Raw genomic sequence first — 22,150 nt, forward strand, 5'->3', positions numbered from 1 at the left:
CTGTCACACACAGACACACAAACCTTCTACCGTCCTGAAAACTCTGTTGATTGGTGTAACATGCCCCACAACGGTAACCATGTCTCCGTTTCTCATCTGTCTTCAGTGGAAAGGGTATCAATCTGTCATAGTGGATGTTCCATGTTGTGTCTGGTGTGTCAACATTAACCCGTAAGCCAATCAAAATACAGCTTACCCCCAAGAAGCACCTGTGTATGGGGACAGTGGAGAAAGCAAACTATTTCCTGTTTTGGTGGATGTTTCTGTGTGGGTGCATTGCTAAGCTCTCTGGGACTGGGGGATGAGGTGTTTATGGGGCTCCTGTTGTGCTGCTGAATGACAGCAGTGAATGGCCTTTCCTGCTGGTCCACATACACACACACACACACACATTCAAAACTGACATGTCTTCACATGGACGGAAGAGTAGGATCACTGCTAAAGCACCACTGATATACAAACCATATATTGACTCACACACTTGCATGCACACAGAAACAGAACCCAAATGGAATATTGCTCATGTCCTCTCTCCTCCATGGTCCAATGTCTTGCATTGGTGTGACATAATAATCACAAGTCTTTTGTAGAGCTCATTTCGCATGGTGTTGTTCTGTGGCACTGCCATTTCAATACCTAAAACCTAATCCCTGATCTGGTACAGAAACTGCCTGTGGTGGTGTGTTCCAGTGCATCCTAATCTGCCCCCTCTCCCTCTCTCTCTCTCTCTCCCTCTCTCTCACTCTCTCTCTCTCTCTCTCCCTCTCTCTCTCTCTCTCTCTCTCTCTCAATTAAAGCTTTGTGTCCAATGGCAGCCCTATGTTCTTCCTGCTGACTCTCTGTGTACATCATGTCCTTCCAGTCAAAACAAGCCCAACTGGCAGTGCTGGCAATGGATGGAGAGAACATGTAGCAGACAGAAGCACTGCTATGAGACACTGTTCGTGGTGTCCTGTGAAGGATTCTGAGGGTTTGCAGGTGTGTATGTGTGTCCCTGTGAGTGAATGTGTGTGAAGTGTGTATTTGCATGCATGTGTGTTTTTGTGGTAAACCCACATGCAGGTGACCGACTACAATGTGAGTGACTGGGTGAGACCACCATCGCCCTTGACTCCCTCAATCTGTCATACAGCCCCTCCCATGCCCTGCCCCCCCCTGTTCCTCTCATCTGTTGCTTGCAGGTGCCCTGTCTGTTGACCTCACCCCGGAACCCCCGTCACCTTTGACCCCCTCACACCTGGGCAACTCCCACAACGACACCCCCCGGTGCAAACTTTGACCCCCCGCCTGTCTGTCACGTGGTCTGGGCTCTGCTGCTAAACACATTAGAACTGGGTGGCACTGTAGCCTTCTCTGGGTCTGTGTCTCTGGGTCTGCGAATCATGACGTTACAGACTTGTTTATACATTTATATTTCTGTCTGTGTCGTAAAGTTGTGTGCTGTAACAACCAGCAAATAATATATGAGCTCTCCATTCAGTTTTAAGGTGTTGTGATAGCTAGCAGAAAGATACACACTAACTTTTTTATGTTGTCCAGAAAAATATCTTTCAACGATAGTAGTTATGTATTGATTTCCTGTAAATTGACAAAAGATTGGCTACACAATAACACTGCATTATGCTGTTTGATTGTCTCAAGTTTATTAAATTAGAGAAAGTCCTCTTCTGCGTCACCTTCCAGCTTTTTCCCAAGGCAAGCAAGTCCTTTTTCTCATGCAGACAGAAGGTGGCAGTCCCTTCCCACTGCTCTGCTTGGGGAGACAACTTCAAAGTCCACTGAGACATTTCTGGTTCTCTGGTTCTCTGGTTCTCTGGCTCTCTGGCTCTCTGGTTCTCTGGTTCTCTGGCTCTCTGGCTCTTGCTAATACAAGATGTAGCGATGAACCAAAGTGCCTCCGAATCTAAAAAGTTTGGACCAAGGGTGAACAATTTCTAAACAGATGTTCATATTGCTAATGTTAAGCTGTGTTGCATGGCAGTAAGTAAGTAATAAAACATATTTTCAACCTAAACCCATTCCCCCCTGTGAAAGGGAATCAGCTGGTTAGGCCTCGACACACCTCACACACCACCATGTTATTTCCAAGAACTGTTGCTCAACAGATATCAACACCGTTTGTTGTTGTTGTAACGTTCTCTCTACCTGTTGCATGTTTTGACAGTTTGGCGTGCCATGACAAAGGGAGACATACCAGACACAGTCCACATGCCCCCCCCCCCCCCCCAGGCTCATCCACAGAGGTGCAAGATGTTCGATTCTTCCGACCAGCAAACAATCCTAACTGCCCCATGATGTATCCAGAAAAGGTTTCACAGAAACTTTGAGAAGATTCCCTCCTTCAAAGAATGTAATGTTATCTGCTTCTCAGCTGCTTCTCCTCTACCAGACATGAAGTGCACTATTACATGCTACTGTTCTGTTTAAAAAAAAATCTTCGCTAGGCATTTGATCTGTCCTGTCTGGACCTAGTATTCAATATGTCTATGGTTATGGGGTCACGGCCCCCCCAGGTTGAAGACTCAGAGACCACCACAGCACAGAGCATCTGATGTGGTCTTTGAGGGAGGAGGGAAGGTCTGAGGCCTGCAAAGGATCTGTTCTCACCACCAAACCTTGTGAGCATAATCTGAGTGAGAGCAATCTTCTCTGCAGTGTGTGTGTGTGTTAGTGTGTGTGTGTGTGTGTGTGTGTGTGTGAGAGAGAGAGAGAGAGAGAAAGAGAGAGAGAGAGAGAGAGAGAGAGAGAGAGAGAGAGAGGGAGAGAGAGAGAGAATAGGGCAGAGGTGACCAGAGAGAAAGAGAAATATAAAGAGAAAGACTGCACTTGCCACACACACTCTAGCATCAACAAGACCACCAAGATATACCTTCCCCTCTCTTCCTCCACCTCCTACCACCACCCCCACCACAACCTCCCAGGCCCCAAACTATCTTTTCTTGGCAGCCAGCATTGTGTTTCACCATATCATCATGGCGATGGAGAAACTGAGGCTTGGCAGGGAGTCAAAGCAGATCAGACACCACCATGATATGGTCTGGGCTCAGGGGGGGGGGGGGGCAGTATAGTGTTCTCTTATAAGCCTTCTCCCCCCATCTTCACCTCCATTCCCCCCCCCCCCCTTCCCTCATCTACTACACCACATATCATCCCTTCCAACTGCCCTAAATTCAAACTGATCCCATTGACTGGTTAATTCTCCCAGACTTGTGGGAAAGCCAGGGGACGGTTTCCAATACCTCCCATGTGTTCCCAAGGCAGTGCATCGTGGGTCGGTGGTGTGGCGGAGGTGCCCCGGGGGCCATCTCACCGCTGCAGTAATCTCATAATGAACACAAGGAGCTGGGGAACGCTTGCCAGGTATGTGCCACTTCCAGTGAGTCTTCACTTGTTTTGGGACTGGACAAATTACTGTGTTGATAAGGATCTGAGTTCACTGCTCACTGGTTAAACAAGCATCATATTCGGCCTGTTTTAAAGAGTGAGAAATGTCTCTGTTTTTTAAGGGGAGGAAAAGAATGACTTGGCATTGACCTAATGATAGAATTTCCATTATCCACAAAGGTAATTTACAAAGAAAGGACCCCTGTGTGTGTGTGTGTGTGTGTGTGTGTGTGTGTGTGTGTGTGTGTGTCTGTGTGTGTCTGTGTGCATGCGTGTGTGTGCGTGTGTGTGTATGTGTGTGCGTGTGTGTGTGTTTGTGCGTGTGTGTGTGTGTGAATGTGCACAACCATGTGTTTGCATGCGTGCGCACATGTGTTTCATTTGCTCCTCCATTGAGTGGACCACCAGGCGATTACACATGAACTCTGCCTTTGAGCCTAATACAACTGATTGCTGACTGGTCATTGCTGGAAATAGTTAAGGGCTTAGCTTCCCAGTTCAAAGGCATTGGTTCTGAGCCTGCCAGTAGTCATTTCCCTCCTTAAAATCACAAAATAAGCCTTTACAAATTAACACTTTGATTTCCACAAAGCTGCCCATGTCATATTAAGGACTGACTATGGATCTGGCTTGATTCAGGCAACATTATGTCTTGTGGTCTCCTTGAAACAAATCCTGACAAATGATATCTACGTTTCCAATCCGCTCTCTCACTCTGCTTCTCTCTGTCTCTCCACCGGCATAGGTTGGTTGCGTGTCCCTGTTTGTTGACAACAATTTCAAAGGTATTTTCGACCCTACAATTAAGTGACATGTGATGCGACCCTGCACGCATACATTGTCGGTGACTAGTCCTTGGCTTTGGCGCTAGAGACCTGGGGAAATACACCTTAAAACACGCACACCAAAAAAATAAATTGTTATGGATTTTAGAAATATGTAGTCACTTACTGTTGTAGTCACTTAACGTACGTTATCCATAAACTGCGTTAAACTATGGAATTTACAACTGTGAGCAGCCTTTCAGTGCGTCAACCGTTATTGGTCATCACGATGCGTTTCATTGCGCTCTCCTTTGCTAACCAGCACGAAAGGTAGGGTCGATACAGATTTGGCATATGTAGAAAACTGTTTTTCATTTGGCCATTGTAATTGAATGACTTTGAGAGTTCGTTAGAGTAGTACTGACGTGGGTAGTACTAACGTCCCAGAAATCTTAGTCCGACTGGATTCGCAATTTTAAGTGACATAAACGATTTTTTTTAGGTTGTAATCGTGTTATGTCTGGCTTAACAATGGTTTTCCATTCAAATCTTTTGGCTTATATTTAATTTAAATCCTGTCCGCCAGCCCAGCTGATTCAACTTAATTGACGAGTTAGTAAAGAGCAAAGGCCTGTGTATAGACCTAAGTATGCAAATGTTCACTTGTCCAAGACAAGTGTAGAATATCCACCCAAACATTTTTTAACTGGTACTATCGTACTGATTCAACTATTCCTTGAATTGTTCAAATAACATCTTTATAACTTTTTTGTCTCTCTTCTTTTTCTAAAGCGCTGTGAGGACCGAGTCTGGATGTATCAGGGGTCTGTCTGGACCAGGGGTTTGTAGCTTTGGGGGATCCATGGCATGTTGTTTGGGGTGGAGGAATGTTAACGGACTCTGTCAGCGTAAGTCACCTGGAAAGCTTAACAATGATCCAGTTCTATTGAATCTGCTAGCAACAAAAGCAATACCTTGCAGAAGAGTGCATAGGACACCTCACAGAGGAAGTCCAGAATGGTCATTGCACTTGGGCAGTAAACAAGTCCAGAGACAATTTCTAAACCCTCTTTTTTGTAAGTTATTGGTAAATGATTCTTGTCATTTCCCCATTCATGTCTGTTTTTGTGTGAATCTATCTGACTGAACAGCGGTGTGTGGAAAGCCATGTGTGAAGGGAGAGTGTGTGGGTCCAGACAAGTGCTCCTGTATAGCTGGTTACACGGGGCAGCAATGTGAAGAAGGTATACTATCCTATACTTTCCCCCCCCCTCATAACCTGCCATTACAGTAATAATAATGTCTGTAAATGTGTGTGTGGATGTATGGATGTGTGGGGTCCATGTGTATGTGTAATGTTTGGACTTGTGTGTGTGTGCGTGCGTTCTAGATGTGAACGAGTGTGGCGAGGCTGTGCGGCCTTGCTCCCAGCGCTGCATGAACCTCCCAGGAAGCTACCGCTGCTACTGCGACCCCGGCTCCACCCTCAACACAGACGGACACACCTGCACCCGTAGGTACACACCTACCGGGAGACAGGGAGTCAGATGGCTGAGGGTGAGGGAGTCGGGCTAGTAATCAGAAGGTTGCTGGATCGATTCCCTGCCATGTCAAATGACGTTGTGTCCTTGGGCAAGGCACTTCACCCTACTTGCCTCGGGGGGGATGTCCCTGTACTTACTGTAAGTCGTTCTGGATAAGAGCGTCTGCTAAATGTAAATGTACCTGCTCGCCGAAAAGGGACATGCAGTTGACAAACCTGTACAGTGTTCACAGTGGTATCGAGAAAGGTGCCTTTAAACCAAATGTATTGTTATTGTTATGTTCTACATGTTCTATATTCCCAGTCCGTGGAACACGGAGACAACTCCTCCATAAACGTATCCGACGTTTGCATCCGTCGCAGAATGGAACATATCAGAATATTCAGACGTATGGTGGCATGTGTTCCTGGGGGTGTTCCAATGGTCTGTGCGTCTCCTCAGCTTCAAGCTAGATTCTCCATGTGTGCGTGTGTGTGTGTTACAGGAGAGCTGGAGTGTGTCTCTGGTCGTTGTCAATTTGGTTGCCAAATAGAAACAGGGGGAGAGGTGCACTGTCTGTGCCCCCCCGGCCTCCACCTGGCCAAGGACAACAGGATGTGTGAAGGTAGGCTTCATCGGTAACCGCTACCCTCGCCCGCCATCACTATGGCCAGTTTTTATGGCAACAAACTGTTATCCTGTTCTGTTATCTATCATTAAAGTCTTATTGTGTTAGCAGCCCATGGAGCGGATGCTATGGTCAGAGGTTGCCAGATTGGTGTTTATCCTTCAATTAGAGAACAGGTGGAAGAGGAAAGACAGGTTCCAATGCATTGCTTATAGGACATGCTGTGACCCAATCACACACACACACACACACACACACTGCACCGAGGCCAGCAACACCATCCCACTAAGTTTAGCCTTCTGACGATAAACCATAGAACCATTAGCCCCTCTGCTAAGAAAACAGCCCCACCCCACCTCAGTCTCTCCTATATACTCTCTTTAGCACCCAGCTAACCAGCAGCACTCACTTACTTAAAGTCCCCCCTCGGCCGTAAAGAGCTAGACGCCTCCAGCTGTTTTAACGATGCCAGTCAGTCTTCACAGGTCCCCCCCCTCTCATTTTGGTGGTAGTTATAGCCTCATTCTCACATAGTGTGGGAACGACCAAGTCCACTGGGACTCAGTAAAATCACCACTGTTATTAGGACCTAGCTACCTAAGGTGCTATTAGCACCACAGGAGTCCCACTGTACTCAGGGGTGTGTGGGAGTAGCACGCTACAACAAAAACAGACAATTGGGTGAGCACAGTTAAGTATGACTTATTTTTGTGCTGCAGACCTACAGGTTTTCCCATTCTTAAGTGTATACTCAGTCTATAGTTAAGCTTAGTATACGTTTTACATAACTCTGGTGTCCTGGTTTAGGTTAACATGAACAATGAACTAATGACCAACTTTTGACTATGGGAGAGGGCTGCTTTGAGGCCGATATAGTGCAAACCAGTTCAGTTGTTAAACAGCGGTGTACATTTCAAAGCTGCTGTACAAAGAGCTGAGAACAGGGACATGCTAGTCATTTGTCTCTCTCTCTTTCTGTCCTTTTGATGTGACGGTAATGATTGTTTTGAGCTGGGAAAAATAACCTTCTATCTTGTCGGCGGCCTCCCTACATGTTTCCATGCATTCCTTAAAAAATCTCAGGGATGACTGTGTGTGTGTGTGTGCTTGTGTGTTTAGTGTTCCATGTCCAATATAGGCGCACGGTGAGGGGGATATCGTCGATCACACACTTCTATGGACATTGTTTCAAATCCTGTATATTCTACACAAGTGTTTTTCTAAGATGTTGAGAGTGTGCGCTGGTGTTGTTGTGTTCATCTTTCAGACGTGAATGAGTGTTTGGAGTTCCCTGACGTATGCCCACCTCGGCAAACCTGTAAGAACACCTTCGGCAGCTTTGTGTGTGTGTGCAGGGATGGCTTCGTGTTGGGGATGCTCCACAACTCTGTGCAGTGCCGAGGTATGTGTGTGTGTGTGTGTTTGACCTACTTAAACACATGAATATTGTTCCTCCCTCTGCCAGCATCTTTAAGCAGCCTGGCCACATGTTTCTCGTTTAAAAAAGATGCAGATGTAGTGGTGGTGGTGCTGAGCATGTGTGTGCGTGGTGGTGGTGGTGGTGGTGGGGGGGGTTACAGCTGTGAGGAGATATACTTTTTTTTCAGCCCAAACCACAGCCCTCTGCTCTGTTTTGTGTCAGACCTGTCAGTGACTGGCTGGATCAACGCACACCCTCACATGTTCCTCTCGCGTGTATTCACCATCTAAGAGACGCGGCATCTGAATGAGTCCTCTGGCAGCCAGGGAACCCTGTTGACTCCGTCAACCAACATTTTTGTTTGGGCTCATCTTGTAGAGGACTGGGCCTCAAACCAAAATGTGTTCACATTTAAATGTGATGTTCTCCTCTCACCTGTTTCTGTCTTCGCTCCTGTCTAGACCACAACGAGTGTGTGAGCGGTAGTCACCGGTGCAGCCGGAACGCCCGGTGCATCAACACAGACGGCTCGTACATCTGCCAGTGTGCGGAGGACTATGCAGGCAACGGGCTCACCTGCTGGCACAGGAAAACCACTCTGTCAAAGTCTACCATGTACTTCCAATACAAACTCTCCAAAAGAACAAAATTCTCACAACCTTTGGGGTGAGGATGACTCTGATAACACCAATTCCAAAGCAACAGTTGGTGTCCATTTTGAGTGGAAAGGATAAATGTGCCGTTGTGTGTAAATGTGAGGGGGCAGGACTTCAGAGGAAAATTCAGGAGACATTGGGGAAAAAATTGTGGAAACGAATATTAGTTCTCACTCATTCTGGCAATATAATGTGAGCATAGTAATGTTAAGAATTCGCCATACAACTGGAAAGTGGGGTCACTTTGTGTTTTAGCCTGTCATTGGTCCCCCTCAACAACCAGTCAACAAGGGTGTAGATATATGGTACCATTAGCAGTCACGTTGTTTGATGTATGTCGAGCCACTCATTTCACAAACACACTCTATGACCGAACACTCTGTAGTTTGTCTTTCCGTGTGTTTCTGGTCAAAAAGTCACAGCTTACAATTTTACTTGTTTAGGTTCCCAGATAATAACTCTGTCACACGATTTTCACTGCTTTGACATTTCCAACTAACGATGTATCTCAAACAATATTTTATCTACGTTTTTATGTTCTTTGCTATAATTTGTTCCGAGAGTCAAAGCCAAAGAAAACCAATTTAGATGTTGTGCACCAGTTTATTCCTTAAAAAATAAATATTGTTATCAATATTTGTTAATAGAAGGCTGACCTCTGGTGGAAAGATAAGGAGAAATAGTTATTCTTTGCATCATGTATGCCTGTGAGATGTAATCAAGAATCTTTTTTACAGTCACTCTTTAACAAGAATGGAAAAGTGAATTTGTTTCCAAGAGAAACCTTTGATTCCAAATTGCAGACATATAGTTTAGTCCGCATTTCAGGTGATCTTTCATTTATGTCAATAAAGTGATTTGTTGGTTGTAAATTGGCATTTTTCATGGTCATGTAAGTGTGTGTATGTGTGTAGTTTGTCACAGTGGTCATGAAAGGACAGTTTTGTTGTCCTGTACTTTCAGCCTTTACCCTCCTACTCTGCTCTGCCAGGATGTTTGGCTAAAACCAGATATTCTCAGACGCTGAACGTCACACACGAGACAGCTGACCACACAGCAAGAGAGCACAGACGGGTCAGACCAAACAAACCAACAAGGGAAAAACACAACATAGCATTTTTCCATCAGCAATGCTGCAGTTTGCAAGGTTAGCAGCTTAAGCACGTGCTAACCAAGATTAGTACGACATAGGACGAAATTGCCCCCCTAATCTGCTGTAGTCCGTTTGGAGGTTCTAGAATACAAAACATTTGATTATTTGGATGTGATCATAGATAATACAGGAGGAAACGTTATAGAACCCAAAGCATGCAAGAGCTAATAAAGTCAGATATCGTTTTTCTATACTATTCCATTCCTTTGGAGTCTGCAGTGACTGCAAATGTTGGCAGGGGGCGCAAAGTACAACGCAAGGGCCCTAGTGTTGGGATGGCCGTGGCTCTGGGCCTAGGATGAAGGTGTGTGTGTGTGTGTGCGTGTGTGTGTGTGTGTGAGTATGCAGTGGGAACAGGCAGCTGCCACTGACTCCATTCATCTCAACAGCAGGTGTCACATCGGGGCCTCTGCATTGCCCTCACAAGTGTGCGTGCACACACGCGCGCACACACACATAAACCAACACACATTCACAGACACACATACACACACCGTGGGGGTGTGTGGGGGGACCTGGAACTACTTACAGAGAACAAAAGGGTAAATCAGGAAAAAATGCAGCCTCTTCGAATAACTTTCACCACAATGCGGAGAAAAAATCCCCGACCTCACTCCCAGAAACGCAAGGAAAAACCTGGTTTCTCTCTTTCAAAGCAGTCGAAAGTGTCTTACAAAAGCACAAATAGAAAACATTTTCGTTAAAAGGCTCCAGGCCCCCTTTATAAAAAAAGGACCTCACACCAAGAAATGTATAATGGCTACCAGAAAATGGTTTATTTACCAAAAAAATAATACGATTTCAAGCCAAAGCGCAAGGCTACAAATGAAGGACAATAAGAGATGGGTAGGGCAAAGGGTTGGGGCGGAGAGAGAAAGAGAAAGAGGAGAATCATTTGGCTGGGGATAGGTTTCTTTCTGCTTGTTCTTATTATTTCCTGGTATTCTGTATATATGACACAATAAGGAATCTCATAGTGGAGTAGCCAAGGAAACCGGACCTATTTGCAGGACTACCCTCTGAGCTATAAAAAAGAAAACAATAAATATGTAAATACAATTTGTCCTTTTGTGATGACAACAACTTGTTGTTTTTCTCTCTTTATCTCAGAGGAAGGACTCAAGCGACCCTTGTGGCATTCATTATAAAACAATATTAACATTTTCCGAGCAAGTGAGCGATGACGCTGACAAGTGCATAGAGCCAACGACAATATGCAGGACGATGGTAGTAAGGAGGCCTGCCACCCACATCGCTGAAAGAGCACGCTTTCAGACACGGCCGCTGAACTGTAAAACCATACAAACCCCTGTCTTACCCACACTGTCCTATTGGCTTTAGACTGAAATAAGCCAGTCATTCTCTCTCTCTCCTTTTCTCTCTCTCTCTTTCTCTTTCCTTTTCTCTCTGTCTCTTGTCTCACACATACACTGTCACACGCACATAGTTTTGGTGAATGAATAAGGGAAATAAATGAGTAAATACCGTCCAATCCCAAGAGTAGAACAAAAATTCTAACTCTTGATAGAAAGCTGCCTCAACTCCTCATCTCATCTGCTTTTCATTTACAGTACCCCGCCCTAGTTTGTGGTAAAGCAGGCGTGATACTCTGTGCTTACACGACCCACCACCGTAACATGGCACCTGTCACGTTGTCCCCTATTTGAGTTGAAGTTTGAGTTGTCAGTAATGGCAATGTCCTGTAACCATGACTCTGTAATCATGCCTGTGTTCTACAATGTCGGCCTTAAAAACGTGTGTATTAATCTCTTTGTGATCCCTAGAGAAGGAAACCATGTGCACACACTCAATCTCCCCCCTTTTTGGCATTCCTCTGTGTTGAAACTCTCATTCATATTAATATAATCCTGATGGATGTTCTGCTATGTGGTAGGTAGTCTTGAAGTCTGATGTGGAAACACTCCGACTTCAAACATCTTAATAAGTTCACTGTCTCCCGCCCTCCAACCCCAACCCCACACACACATATACATTCACTCTCTAAGGACCTGCTGACCTTTACCAATGACCCTAATTCATCGTTCTCATCCATGTGACGACTTTGAACTCTGTTTGCACAGTGGAAGTCGTACCCTTTCTTCTTCCCCTCTTTCTTCCCCTACTTCGCTTCCACAATGTGAAGCCATCAGAACCACCCAAATCATGCCATGAAAGAAGGTTCCTGACCTGACCGGAATACAGTGTGCCTAAATCGTTCCTAATATGCGAGCCTAGCGGCCCCTGTTGAAGGGATTATCCTCGAACAGAGAAGGAAAGATTTCCAGCTAATCTATATCGGAATGCCCACTGGAGAGAGGGCTAAGGGAAGTGGCTGGGACGAGAGGTTGCTCTTGGACGCCAATGCGGCTCTTTATTCCTTTGTACAGCAATTAGGCCTTCGTCGAAGGAGGGCAGGAACCTATTTCTGACCTGGAACAACCCGAATTTGCCTGGAAATTACAGAAGAGAAGGCTATGGTATTGGGTAATTTTGTGGCAGCAGCTTAAGCAGGTCCCACAAGCGAAAAGAAGAAGAAAAAAAAACCCTGTGAGCTGGCAACCAGGAACAACATCAGGGCTGTTTAATGAACACTTGATCTCTCTTCGTCAGTTGGTGGCCCGGACGTTTTTCCTCCTGTGTTTACGTCTTCTATTTCCTGACTCTTGGAGATGATATGCAACTATGTTTTAATTAGGACAAGATCACCTAGTATTATGACTTGATTGGTGTTTGCGTGGCTGGCAGGCTGGGTCCACCGCGGACCCCCTGCGTTATTTTCCCATGCTGTCCTGCACTCAACAGCAGTGCATGGGAGGGTGGAAGGGTTAGAAGGGAGGGGAAAGGGTGTGTGTGGCAGGGTGGGGGAGTGGGGGGGGGCAGATAGCGGATCCACTGTGAAGGAATCAGTTGCATGCAGATTGAATCAACGAGGGGGGCAAAAGCTGTAAATTTAGTTCACAAAAGGCTGGTCAATAACTCAGCTCAAATGGAAAGCGAGGCTGCTGTTGCAAGGGTCTGCCAGTGGAGGGCAGTGTGGGGATGGAGTGCAGTGTGGGATGGAGTGTGTGTGTGTGTGTGTGTGTGTGGGGGGGGGGGGGGGTTAGCATTAACGGGGAAAGAGTTTGTGTATGTGTGGGGCGGGGGGGATGGTCTGGCAGCGACGGAGATGGGTGCAACTTTAATTAGTGCTGTATTGGAAGCAGGAACAGAGGGTGCGTTGTGGAGCAGTATGCAACAGCTGCAACAACCACGTACGGTTCTCTGGCAAGACTCTACTTCTCTCCATCCCTCCCTCCTTCTCTCCATCCATCCATCCACCCGTCCCCTCCTCTCCTTCTGTCCCATGCCAGCTCAGGTGTCTGGGTCTGCCCGGGCAGAGCTGGGTGGCACACACGGTTGGGCGGCTCTGCGTTGGCAGCGGGGCACGGTGTTGGGGAATGTCTGAGAAGGCCGCTGGCTGGCATGCTGGCTGGAAGTCCTAGGGGGGATCACTCGATGAGACCGAGTTGTAGCCAAGTCCGTGTCACCAGCCTGCACCCTCGTGGGGGTGGCACAGACACACAGACACACTGAGACATACAGGGTCCAACTGTAGTATGTTTGAGACTTACGTAGATAAATATGAATTGCATTTTGAGTTCATCAGAGTAAGGCGGTTTCATGGAAAAGTAACTTTAAACATTTTATTGTACAAACTTGTATGTTAAGCAAACTAGAACATCCCCAAACGGTTTCTGAAGGTTTCACTGCTTCCATTTGTAAAACCTACCGACCAGGGCCAAACCGAACCTCAACTTCCACTCAAGCCTAAACCCAAGGAGCAGCCCACAGCCCCAGGCCTCACCCCAACATGACCGCGCTGCAACCACACTACAGCCCAGTCCAACGTCAAGATATTATGAACCGTTGGTTTAGATATCGTTTTACTTTAGACCTTTTTCTGTCTATTTTGGCACCGCCGAGATCAACACTGGCTGTCTGTTAGCTCAATGAATTACTGCCACAATATTTCAGATTACAAGAGGTTTCAAAATGTAGAGGTTGTTTTAATGGGAAAGTGTAAATCATTTGACATGGAATGTTTCTTGAGTCCTGAATTTGAGTCCAATTTTCCGCCCAAAGGTACCAGTGCTGGCTTTTACGCCAGATATTGCCAAGACTCGCTGAAAAGCCCCATTGATACACTGTTTGAGATCCAAGACAAAACTGTGACGTTCATGTTTCACAGTGATACTAGACTGACCTCTTGTGGACACATGTGGATAGTGCATGGAAGAAGAAGATTAAAAACATATATATATATATATATATATATATATATATATATATTGTTATTGTTTTGGAGATAATTTTTGTTGTTGTTGTTGAATCCAGCCAGACTAAGTACCCTACACGAGCAATGGTTCTGATAAAAAATGATGTGACAATAATTTCTGCATCTACAGTTACACAACAGAGAGCATTCGGTTCATCGGACCAGTTGCATCCCAGTACTATGGAGGTTATTGTGTGGCTTCTCTACCAGTGGACACAAAAGGGGTCAGTCACATTGGGGGTTTTCAAAAAATGTGCTGAATCAGGTTAGAAAGTAACCAAACACACATCTCTGCCTTCAACTATGCTCCCAACATTCCTTAACTATTATAGTATGAGCTGTCAACTATATTGGCGTAGCCTACTTTTTTATAGGTCTTTATAGTTTTTTTCTCTTTTGTTTTTACTAATTTACTCATTATCATTTTTTTGTCAACATTATGTCTGAGTCCTAAAGAAATATTATTGTGAGAAATCGGTATTGTATGAGGTTATTAAACGAATGCAAAGATTTACGTTATTCAATCAAAGCAGTAGGTGACAAATTCACACTCCCTGGTAAGAACATAAAACAAATTCAACCAGATGGCCTACATTTGCTTTTACCTCAAATACCCCCGCATTTTTTCTTCTTCTAAAAAGGTAGTACGTCAGACAGACGCACGACTTACGTACTCAACTTTACGCACGGGCGCGCCATATTTCCTCCCGGCGTTTGGTCCTCATTGGGAACACGTTGCATGAAACTCCAAATTTATATCGTCACGTTACAGATATCATTTTGATCTCTAAGGAAACGAACACCAAAGCAGCGTATTTGGGTGAGTCAATTATAAAGCCAGTGATTCATTTAATGAAACATTTGTTATAATAACAATGAATGGATGATGGTCTACCAATTTACTATCTAGCTAAGCTACCCGTCAGGCTAGCTAGCTACTTAGCTGGATGGCCGCACTGGATAGCCAGTGCTAACGTCAGAGTAACAATCGTCAGCAATCATGTAGCTAGCTAGCTAGTGTGAATTTAAAGACTGCATGCTAGCTAGCATGTGTCATTTCTCGTATCTTGTGTCAGCTGTTGGTAGCCAGCTAACTACTCAGGTTAGACTAGCTGCACTTGATTAATATGTAGTCTTTATAAATTGATATATACTAATTCGTGAATCCCAGCTGAATTACTATTTAGCGTCGTCCAGATGTGTTTTAGGACTAAAGAAGATGGATACAAATTGGAAGAACGGGCGATCTAGTATAGCCTAGCCAACGTTGGGTTCCATCCAACGCTAGCTACTGTAGCCTAGCTATCTAGTTAGCTAGCTATTCCAGTCTAGCAGGGAGAGTATATTAATTAGTTAACTATATGGAAATTCAGTGTATGGGGACATTGCAGACTCAAGCAAACTGATCAGTTTAACGTTGTACCGCGTATCTGTCCATGTAGCTATAAATTGGCTAAGACTCTAAATAGAACGTTTTGCGGTTATTAGTGGTTTTATTGGTTGGCTACGTGCTAACCCAGCTGTGCCAACTTTACAAACAAGTCTTGCGGTACTCCTGTGTCAAATTCAAATTTTAAGTCAAATAATTTGTCACTCGCTAGGGTCCGTTATGGTGACAGTTGCCGGCTTTGTTAGCTAGCTCTAGCTTGTTAGTTTAAAATGGAGTTTGGGCTGACTCACGACCTTGTTCTCTGTTAGCTAGCTATCTGCGGCAGCAGCCGAGGGGGAGAGGACCTGATCTGCCGAGACCTGATAGGAGGTAGTCAGAATGTCGGAGAAGAACACCCGAATCGCCATCGTCAACCATGACAAGTGCAAGCCAAAGAAATGTCGTCAGGAATGCAAGAAAAGCTGCCCAGTGGTCCGAATGGGTGAGATTGGAAATCATTAATGTATCGTAAACCTTGAAATCTGTCACCATAGTTACAGTATGCAACATACCACAAGACCCAAGACACAGACCCCAGCATCATTAAAGTATTTTTTAATAGTATCATTTTGATGCTTTCATGTACTAATTTCTGTCATGCAGGAAAACTGTGTATAGAGGTCACCGCTCAGAGCAAAATTGTCTGGATTTCCGAATCTCTCTGTATTGGCTGTGGAATCTGCATTAAGGTAAAACGTAATAATTTGACCAGTGAAATGCTTAGTAGTTGGTTGAATGTGGCAAAGTCTTGATAACGCTACCCTTATTCCACCCTCATCAGAAATGTCCATTCGGGGCCTTGTCCATCGTCAACTTGCCAAGCAACCTTGAGAAAGAGACCACTCACAGATACTGTGCAAACTCTTTCAAGTTGCATAGGTGAGTTTATCCCCAAGTTAAAGACACGGGGAGCTACATCATGACAAGTCATCCAGCCTTTCGGTCTGATTTTGTTTTTCCAAAATACAACCCAATGTGTGCGACATGTTTTAGATTACCTATACCCCGACCCGGGGAGGTGTTAGGGCTGGTGGGAACCAACGGTATCGGCAAGTCCACAGCGCTGAAGATCCTAGCTGGAAAACAGAAGCCTAATCTGGGAAAGTTTGATGTGAGTGAGATCTGCCCAGATGGCCACACATCAATCATTTTGGTTGTATTCCACTTGGTATTGCTAGTTTGTGTATCCTTAGTATAGTTAGACCACATTTAAATTTAAGATTCCTATTTGTTTATTGTATGCACCACCCTCTTGTCTGTGCAAACATTCATGGTGAATAAATCCATTTCTGATTCTGATCAATCACAGTGATTTCAGTTAACTTCCACATTCCCAGCACAAGCTCTTAAAGGGATTGATTATGGGGAGAAGGGCAATGGGATTTGTAGCATTCCTCAAGTCACAACAGGACTCATGTTTGAGAGCTGAAGTGTGTCGGCCAAAACTCAATTAAATTAAAATAGCATTCATATTAACACTGCTGAACCAGGACACGCATTGAGAGTATATATCACTCTCCGTACACAATAAAGGAAACATTCATGTCAACATATGTTTGGTGTGCCCCAGGCTCCCCCAGACTGGCAGGAGATCCTCACCTACTTCCGGGGCTCGGAGCTGCAGAACTACTTCACTAAGATCCTGGAAGATGACCTGAAGGCCATTGTCAAGCCCCAGTACGTCGACCAGATCCCCAAAACGGTCAAGGTCAGTCCCCTCTCAGCCCGTGTTGAATCACACTACCACCAGAAGGTCAAAGAACCAATGCGGTAGTCGCCCTTTCACGCTGTATGTTAGTAGTGGCAAAGTCATGTGATCTCCAGCCACATGCATACCAAACATGAACAGGAAGGCTTTGTGTCCCAACGGGCCAGGTGCTACTACAACCAAGTGTAACCATGTTACTGTGTTGTGCCACCAGGGGACCGTGGGGTCCATCCTGAGCAGGAAAGATGATACCAAGACGGAGGCCATCGTCTGTGATATGCTAGGTACGCCGGCTCCTCCTTCTGTTTCCAGCCCAGTAGCCTTTTCTAGTGTCCAAATGTAGTTCAAACCTTATTTTTTTTTTCTTTTCTTTTTTTGTTGTTGTGGGAAATGTTATCTTACAAGCCGACTTATTCCAAGAAATGAGTGTGGAAATTGTTTAGAGAGCAGACTTTGAGAACTTTTCCGTGTGTGTTTGTGTCCAGATCTGACTCACCTCAGGGACAGGAACGTGGAGGACCTCTCTGGAGGAGAGCTGCAGCGCTTTGCCTGTGCCGTGGTCTGCATCCAGAGGGCTGACATGTAGGTCCAGAGGCAGTGCCGCCTCAACCAACAGCACCCCAAGTAGCCCTTCCTTGTTGAGTAGCTATGATCAGTGCAGTGTTACCATTGAGGTTTCCCGTTGTCATTCCAGCTTCATGTTCGACGAGCCGTCCAGTTACCTGGATGTGAAGCAGCGTTTAAAGGCTGCCATCACCATCCGCTCCCTCATCACCCCAGACAGGTGGGCAAGAAATCAGTTCAAAACATCCGTCTGTCCGTGGGAAACGGGAGCGTGACTCTTTGACGCCAGATGTTTGTTTTGTGCGCGTGTCCCCTCCCAGATACATCATTGTTGTGGAGCACGATCTGAGTGTGCTGGACTACCTGTCTGACTTCATCTGCTGCCTATACGGGGTACCCAGCGCCTACGGTGTGGTCACCATGCCCTTTGGGGTCAGGGAAGGTACGCACCCCTTCCCTAGCGCTCCTACATCCCAGTCCAGTGCCTTTTGCCGCTACACCCTACAGTCATCCCGAGGACTGGCTCTGCAGGCTACACTCTGTGCCAGTCGTCTGTAAAGACAAGTGATCTGGCTCAATTTGAGCTCTGCTACAGTGCACCCCAGTCTGGCTCTGGCAGGCACTCTCTGACATGGAAGTTGCCTTAGAGCCAGCTGGTACACACCTCCAACATCAGTGTTGATGCGTTGTTACCTAACCTGTTGTGAATGATTTCTGAATGCACATCGAGCTCCCTGGGGGCTATGTAAATAGCTTTACGTTAATAATGTTAAAGTTGCCAAATTTGGGTCTTCTTTCTGAGTGTGTAACTGGTTTATACTAATGCAACCAATTACCAAATGTTGAAACTACAAACTCTCACACCTATTTTCTCTGGCCCTCCGTCTCGCGCCCCTCCCTCCCTCCCTCTCATCAGGCATCAACATCTTCCTGGACGGCTACGTGCCCACGGAGAACTTGCGCTTCCGTGAGGTGTCGCTGGTCTTCAAGGTGGCGGAGACGGCTAACGAGGAGGAGATCAAGAAGATGTGCCGCTACCAATACCCCCACATGAAGAAGGCCATGGGGGACTTTGCCCTGGAGATCCTGGAGGGAGAGTTCACAGACTCTGAGATCATGGTGATGCTGGGGGAGAACGGTACGTAACGCGTGCGCGTGTGTTTGTGTGTGTGTGTGTGAAAGAGAGAGCTTGCTCTCTGTGTGTGCCAGGGACACCGCTATTATAAATGTTTTGCCTTTCTCAGGGACGGGTAAAACTACTTTCATCAGAATGCTGGCGGGGCGTCTGAAGCCAGATGAAGGAGGTAAGCCTGTCTCACCTCCAGTCTTTTGAACAGCTGCCTAACACCACTGCTCCACTGCTATTACCTCAGTAAATCCTTTAACATCAACATTGATTGTCTGATTCATTTTAGGTGAAGTGCCTGTCCTCAATGTCAGCTACAAGCCCCAGAAGATCAGCCCCAAGTTCAAAGTAGGTGTCCCTCCTCCCCATTCAACCCCAGCTGCCTGCTCCTGCTCTGAGGGCCACACCACACCAGGCTGGCACCTAACCCTCCCCCCCATCTCTCTCCCCACAGGGCAGTGTGCGGGCCCTGCTCCACGACAAGATCCGGGACGCCTACACGCACCCACAGTTTGTGACAGACGTCATGAAGCCCATGCAGATCGAGAGCATCATCGACCAGGACGTAAGTGAGATACTGGCATCGTCGTGGCGACCGCAGGTGCCGCAGTGAGCTGGTTTTGTAGCATGTCAACACTTTTTTCAATGATCCTGCGTGTCAAGCTTTTCTAATGGCAGTGCACCACACTAGCCACCCTTGCATAGACTTCAGTCTACTATGTATTAGAAGATAACTTATAGATTATTTATGATTATTTTATCATAGGTGCTGTCTGCGTTTGTGGATATGTTCTTTTGATCCACCTTTTCCTTTTTCCTCCTTCTCTTCCCCCTCCTCCACTCCCAGGTCCAGAACCTGTCTGGGGGTGAGCTCCAGAGAGTAGCCCTGGCGTTGTGCCTGGGCAAGCCTGCCGACGTCTACCTTATAGACGAGCCCTCCGCTTACCTGGACTCGGAGCAGCGTCTCATGGCTGCCAGGGTCATCAAACGGTACGACCAGACTTCAGGAGAGCGCCTCCTACAGCTTGGGGGGTGGTCCAGTGCCTCTCGCAGCTACACCATAGTCATCCCTTGGACTGGCTCTGCAGGCTACACTCTGTGCCAGTCGTCTGTAAAGACAAGTGATCTGGCTCAATTTGAGCTCTGCTACAGTGCACCCCAGTCTGGCTCTGGCAGGCACTCTCTGACATGGAAGTTGCCTTAGAGCCAGCTGGTACACGTTTCCGTGATTCTTAATACCAAGGCATAAGAGGCCCTACCGGAATTGAGATATCAGCTGCTGGAGTCGTTTAGAAACAAATTTGATGGAGTGCATCGAGACTAGTTTAGTCATTTGAGCTATAGTTATCTTGTTAAGTGTGTTTCATTTGATTAAAGCTCAGTAGGACCCTAAAGCTAGGTATGTTAATGCTTTGGGTCTCCTCACACATCCCTAGATTCATCCTCCACGCCAAGAAGACGGCCTTTGTGGTGGAGCACGACTTCATCATGGCCACCTACCTAGCCGACCGCGTCATTGTGTTCGACGGCATCCCATCCAGGAGCACCGCCGCCAACACGTAAGCCCCGCCCCACCTGACGCCTAGCAACACGGCCACACTAATCTCTAGAACACTCCAGATACCTTTTTTTATGTTTCGATCCCCAGCCCTATTTATCAATCTGCGCTCTGTTATATAACCTTCACACCTGTATAACGATGGTAAATCTACTGGCCTAAGCATACATAAAAAAAACTTGGGAGGGGATGAATAGGAGGGTTGCTCCCTCATGAACTTAAGTTGGTGTAGAAGGTTCCAGAACCGTCCCTTATCTGTCCGACCCTCCAGGCCGCAGACCCTGCTCGCTGGGATGAACAAGTTCCTCTCGCAGCTTGAGATCACCTTCAGAAGAGACCCCAACAACTTCCGACCAAGAATCAACAAGATGAATTCCATTAAGGTACCACGTCGCAATTGACAACAAAGATGTTCCGTTGCTTAACATTTTAAACAACCTAGCCGAATACGTTTTATTTTTTTGCCTTTGTGTTTTCACTTGTTTCACACCTGCATATTCTCTATTTCCAGGATGTTGAGCAGAAGAAGAGTGGTAACTACTTCTTCTTGGACGACTAAATCCCATTCCCTCCTTCATAGAAAGAGAAATCTCCATCCTCCTCACCCCCATCTACAGTGGAAGAGAGAAAGACACTGGCCCAGCAGCAAGCCAAGTCCCGCCTTCCAGGGTCCATTCAATTACAACAGGGTTTCCTTGTCCATTTCCCAGGGGAACCTCCCATGGCCAAATCAAATGACAAAATATTAAAGTCATATAGAACGTGTGGATGCGAGTCCCCCTGAGAAATGTATTTGAATATCCTAGCTGAGCTCCAACTTATGCTTTGGGTTAGGGAGTCTAGTTATATATACATACACATGCCTTTGTGACCCAAAGGAGTGTTTTAGCTGAGTCATTTTTAAAGAGAATATCTTATTAAATAAATTGACCCCATATCCTGTGCATGGCCATGTTTTTTTTTCCCCCCCCAAAGTAAAATGTAAACATGTAAAGGAAAACATAAATTGACTAAGAAAATGAAATGTATTTCCTATCACAACTATGTACATTTGAAATGGATATTGACAACCTATATGTCTCGTAAGCATCACAGACCATGGTCTTGAAAGATGACCATAACTTGCTCTGGATCATTGACCTTACTTGCTCCAGGTACCATACATTATTTAACATTCAGTGCATAGCTACAGCTAAATATAAGGTGTACAGTTATGCTTTATTGATAGAAATGATGAATGGGTCTCTGGTCTTAACTGAAATTGTTTTGTTTTCAATTTCTGAAATTCTCACCCAAGTTTAATGTTTTCTTCACTACTGCTTGTGATATCTTAAGTTTGCTGCTAAGGCATATTTGAAGCTTGCTGCAAAAGTTTCTCAGATCAATGGATCACACCTTTGATAAAAATGGTTGTGTATTTAACCAGTGTCATCTCCCAAACCAACCACTAGATGGGGCTAAATATTAAACATATTTGCTGCTCTTTTGTATTGGTGGGCCTATACCTGCAATATGGACACGTATCTTGTTTTGTAACTCAAAATGGCAAGTGTGTGTGACAAGAAGAAATAATCACCATAAAAGAGTATCTTTGTCTCAATGTTTTCATTTCTGTCTCTGAAAGTGCTGGTATTTGAGAATAATCAATGCTATACCAGTGGTTATTGACAATTGATGTGCGAGTCAATCAAAACATCAGAAGTTGACCATTACACCACTAGTTTTGCATGACCAGGACAAGCTTTTTACAAGAGGGTAAATATTTGGACCACCACTAGTTGGAACGGTCAACCTGACATGTTTCAACATTTGTTCTTTTTCTATAGTCAGGTGGCTGAGCGATTAGGGAAATGGGCTAGTCTGGGCTTGCTGGTTCGATTCCTGGCAGTGCCAAATGACGTTGTGTCCTTGGGCAAGGCAAT

At 45.7% G+C, this 22,150-nt stretch overlaps 2 protein-coding genes across 3 annotated transcripts; both read left to right on the forward strand.

Moving 5' to 3' along the window:
• Positions 1–4,296: 4,296 nt before the first annotated feature.
• LOC146236754 (nephronectin) lies at positions 4,297–9,172 on the forward strand. The gene is made up of 7 exons (XM_084687596.1): positions 4,297–4,478; positions 4,941–5,056; positions 5,300–5,392; positions 5,539–5,661; positions 6,177–6,296; positions 7,567–7,701; positions 8,181–9,172. The coding sequence occupies exons 1-7, from the start codon at positions 4,381–4,383 to the stop codon at positions 8,387–8,389; spliced, it is 894 nt and encodes a 297-aa protein (XP_084543722.1). The 5' UTR covers positions 4,297–4,380; the 3' UTR covers positions 8,390–9,172.
• Positions 9,173–14,526: 5,354 nt separating this feature from the next.
• abce1 (ATP-binding cassette, sub-family E (OABP), member 1) lies at positions 14,527–21,824 on the forward strand. Of its 2 annotated transcripts, none has more exons than XM_084687353.1 (18): positions 14,527–14,663; positions 15,546–15,714; positions 15,876–15,961; positions 16,054–16,151; positions 16,266–16,383; positions 16,843–16,980; positions 17,195–17,264; positions 17,466–17,562; positions 17,675–17,764; positions 17,865–17,986; positions 18,461–18,682; positions 18,789–18,848; positions 18,960–19,018; positions 19,125–19,235; positions 19,518–19,660; positions 20,107–20,229; positions 20,500–20,611; positions 20,740–21,824. In XM_084687353.1, the coding sequence occupies exons 2-18, from the start codon at positions 15,612–15,614 to the stop codon at positions 20,785–20,787; spliced, it is 1,800 nt and encodes a 599-aa protein (XP_084543479.1). In that variant the 5' UTR covers positions 14,527–14,663; positions 15,546–15,611; the 3' UTR covers positions 20,788–21,824. The 2 variants fall into 2 exon arrangements, with proteins under 2 accessions (XP_084543479.1, XP_084543478.1); XM_084687352.1 differs by having other exon boundaries at positions 14,529–14,663; positions 15,542–15,714; positions 20,740–20,924.
• Positions 21,825–22,150: the final 326 nt, after the last annotated feature.

The sequence above is a fragment of the Hypomesus nipponensis genome, chromosome 22 (genome assembly GCF_054491055.1).
Source record: "Hypomesus nipponensis isolate SF chromosome 22, ASM5449105v1, whole genome shotgun sequence".
Taxonomy (NCBI): domain Eukaryota; kingdom Metazoa; phylum Chordata; class Actinopteri; order Osmeriformes; family Osmeridae; genus Hypomesus; species Hypomesus nipponensis.

Coding starts and splice junctions, on each gene's coding strand:
- LOC146236754 (XM_084687596.1), top strand. CDS start 4,381: ATGGAATTTACAACTGTGAGCAGCCTTTCAGTGCGTCAACCGTTATTG. Junction 5,393..5,538: donor GGGGCAGCAATGTGAAGAAG/GTATACTATCCT, acceptor CGTGCGTTCTAG/ATGTGAACGAGTGTGGCGAG. Junction 7,702..8,180: donor CAACTCTGTGCAGTGCCGAG/GTATGTGTGTGT, acceptor GCTCCTGTCTAG/ACCACAACGAGTGTGTGAGC.
- abce1 (XM_084687353.1), top strand. CDS start 15,612: ATGTCGGAGAAGAACACCCGAATCGCCATCGTCAACCATGACAAGTGC. Junction 15,715..15,875: donor CTGCCCAGTGGTCCGAATGG/GTGAGATTGGAA, acceptor TCTGTCATGCAG/GAAAACTGTGTATAGAGGTC. Junction 17,987..18,460: donor GCCCTTTGGGGTCAGGGAAG/GTACGCACCCCT, acceptor CCCTCTCATCAG/GCATCAACATCTTCCTGGAC.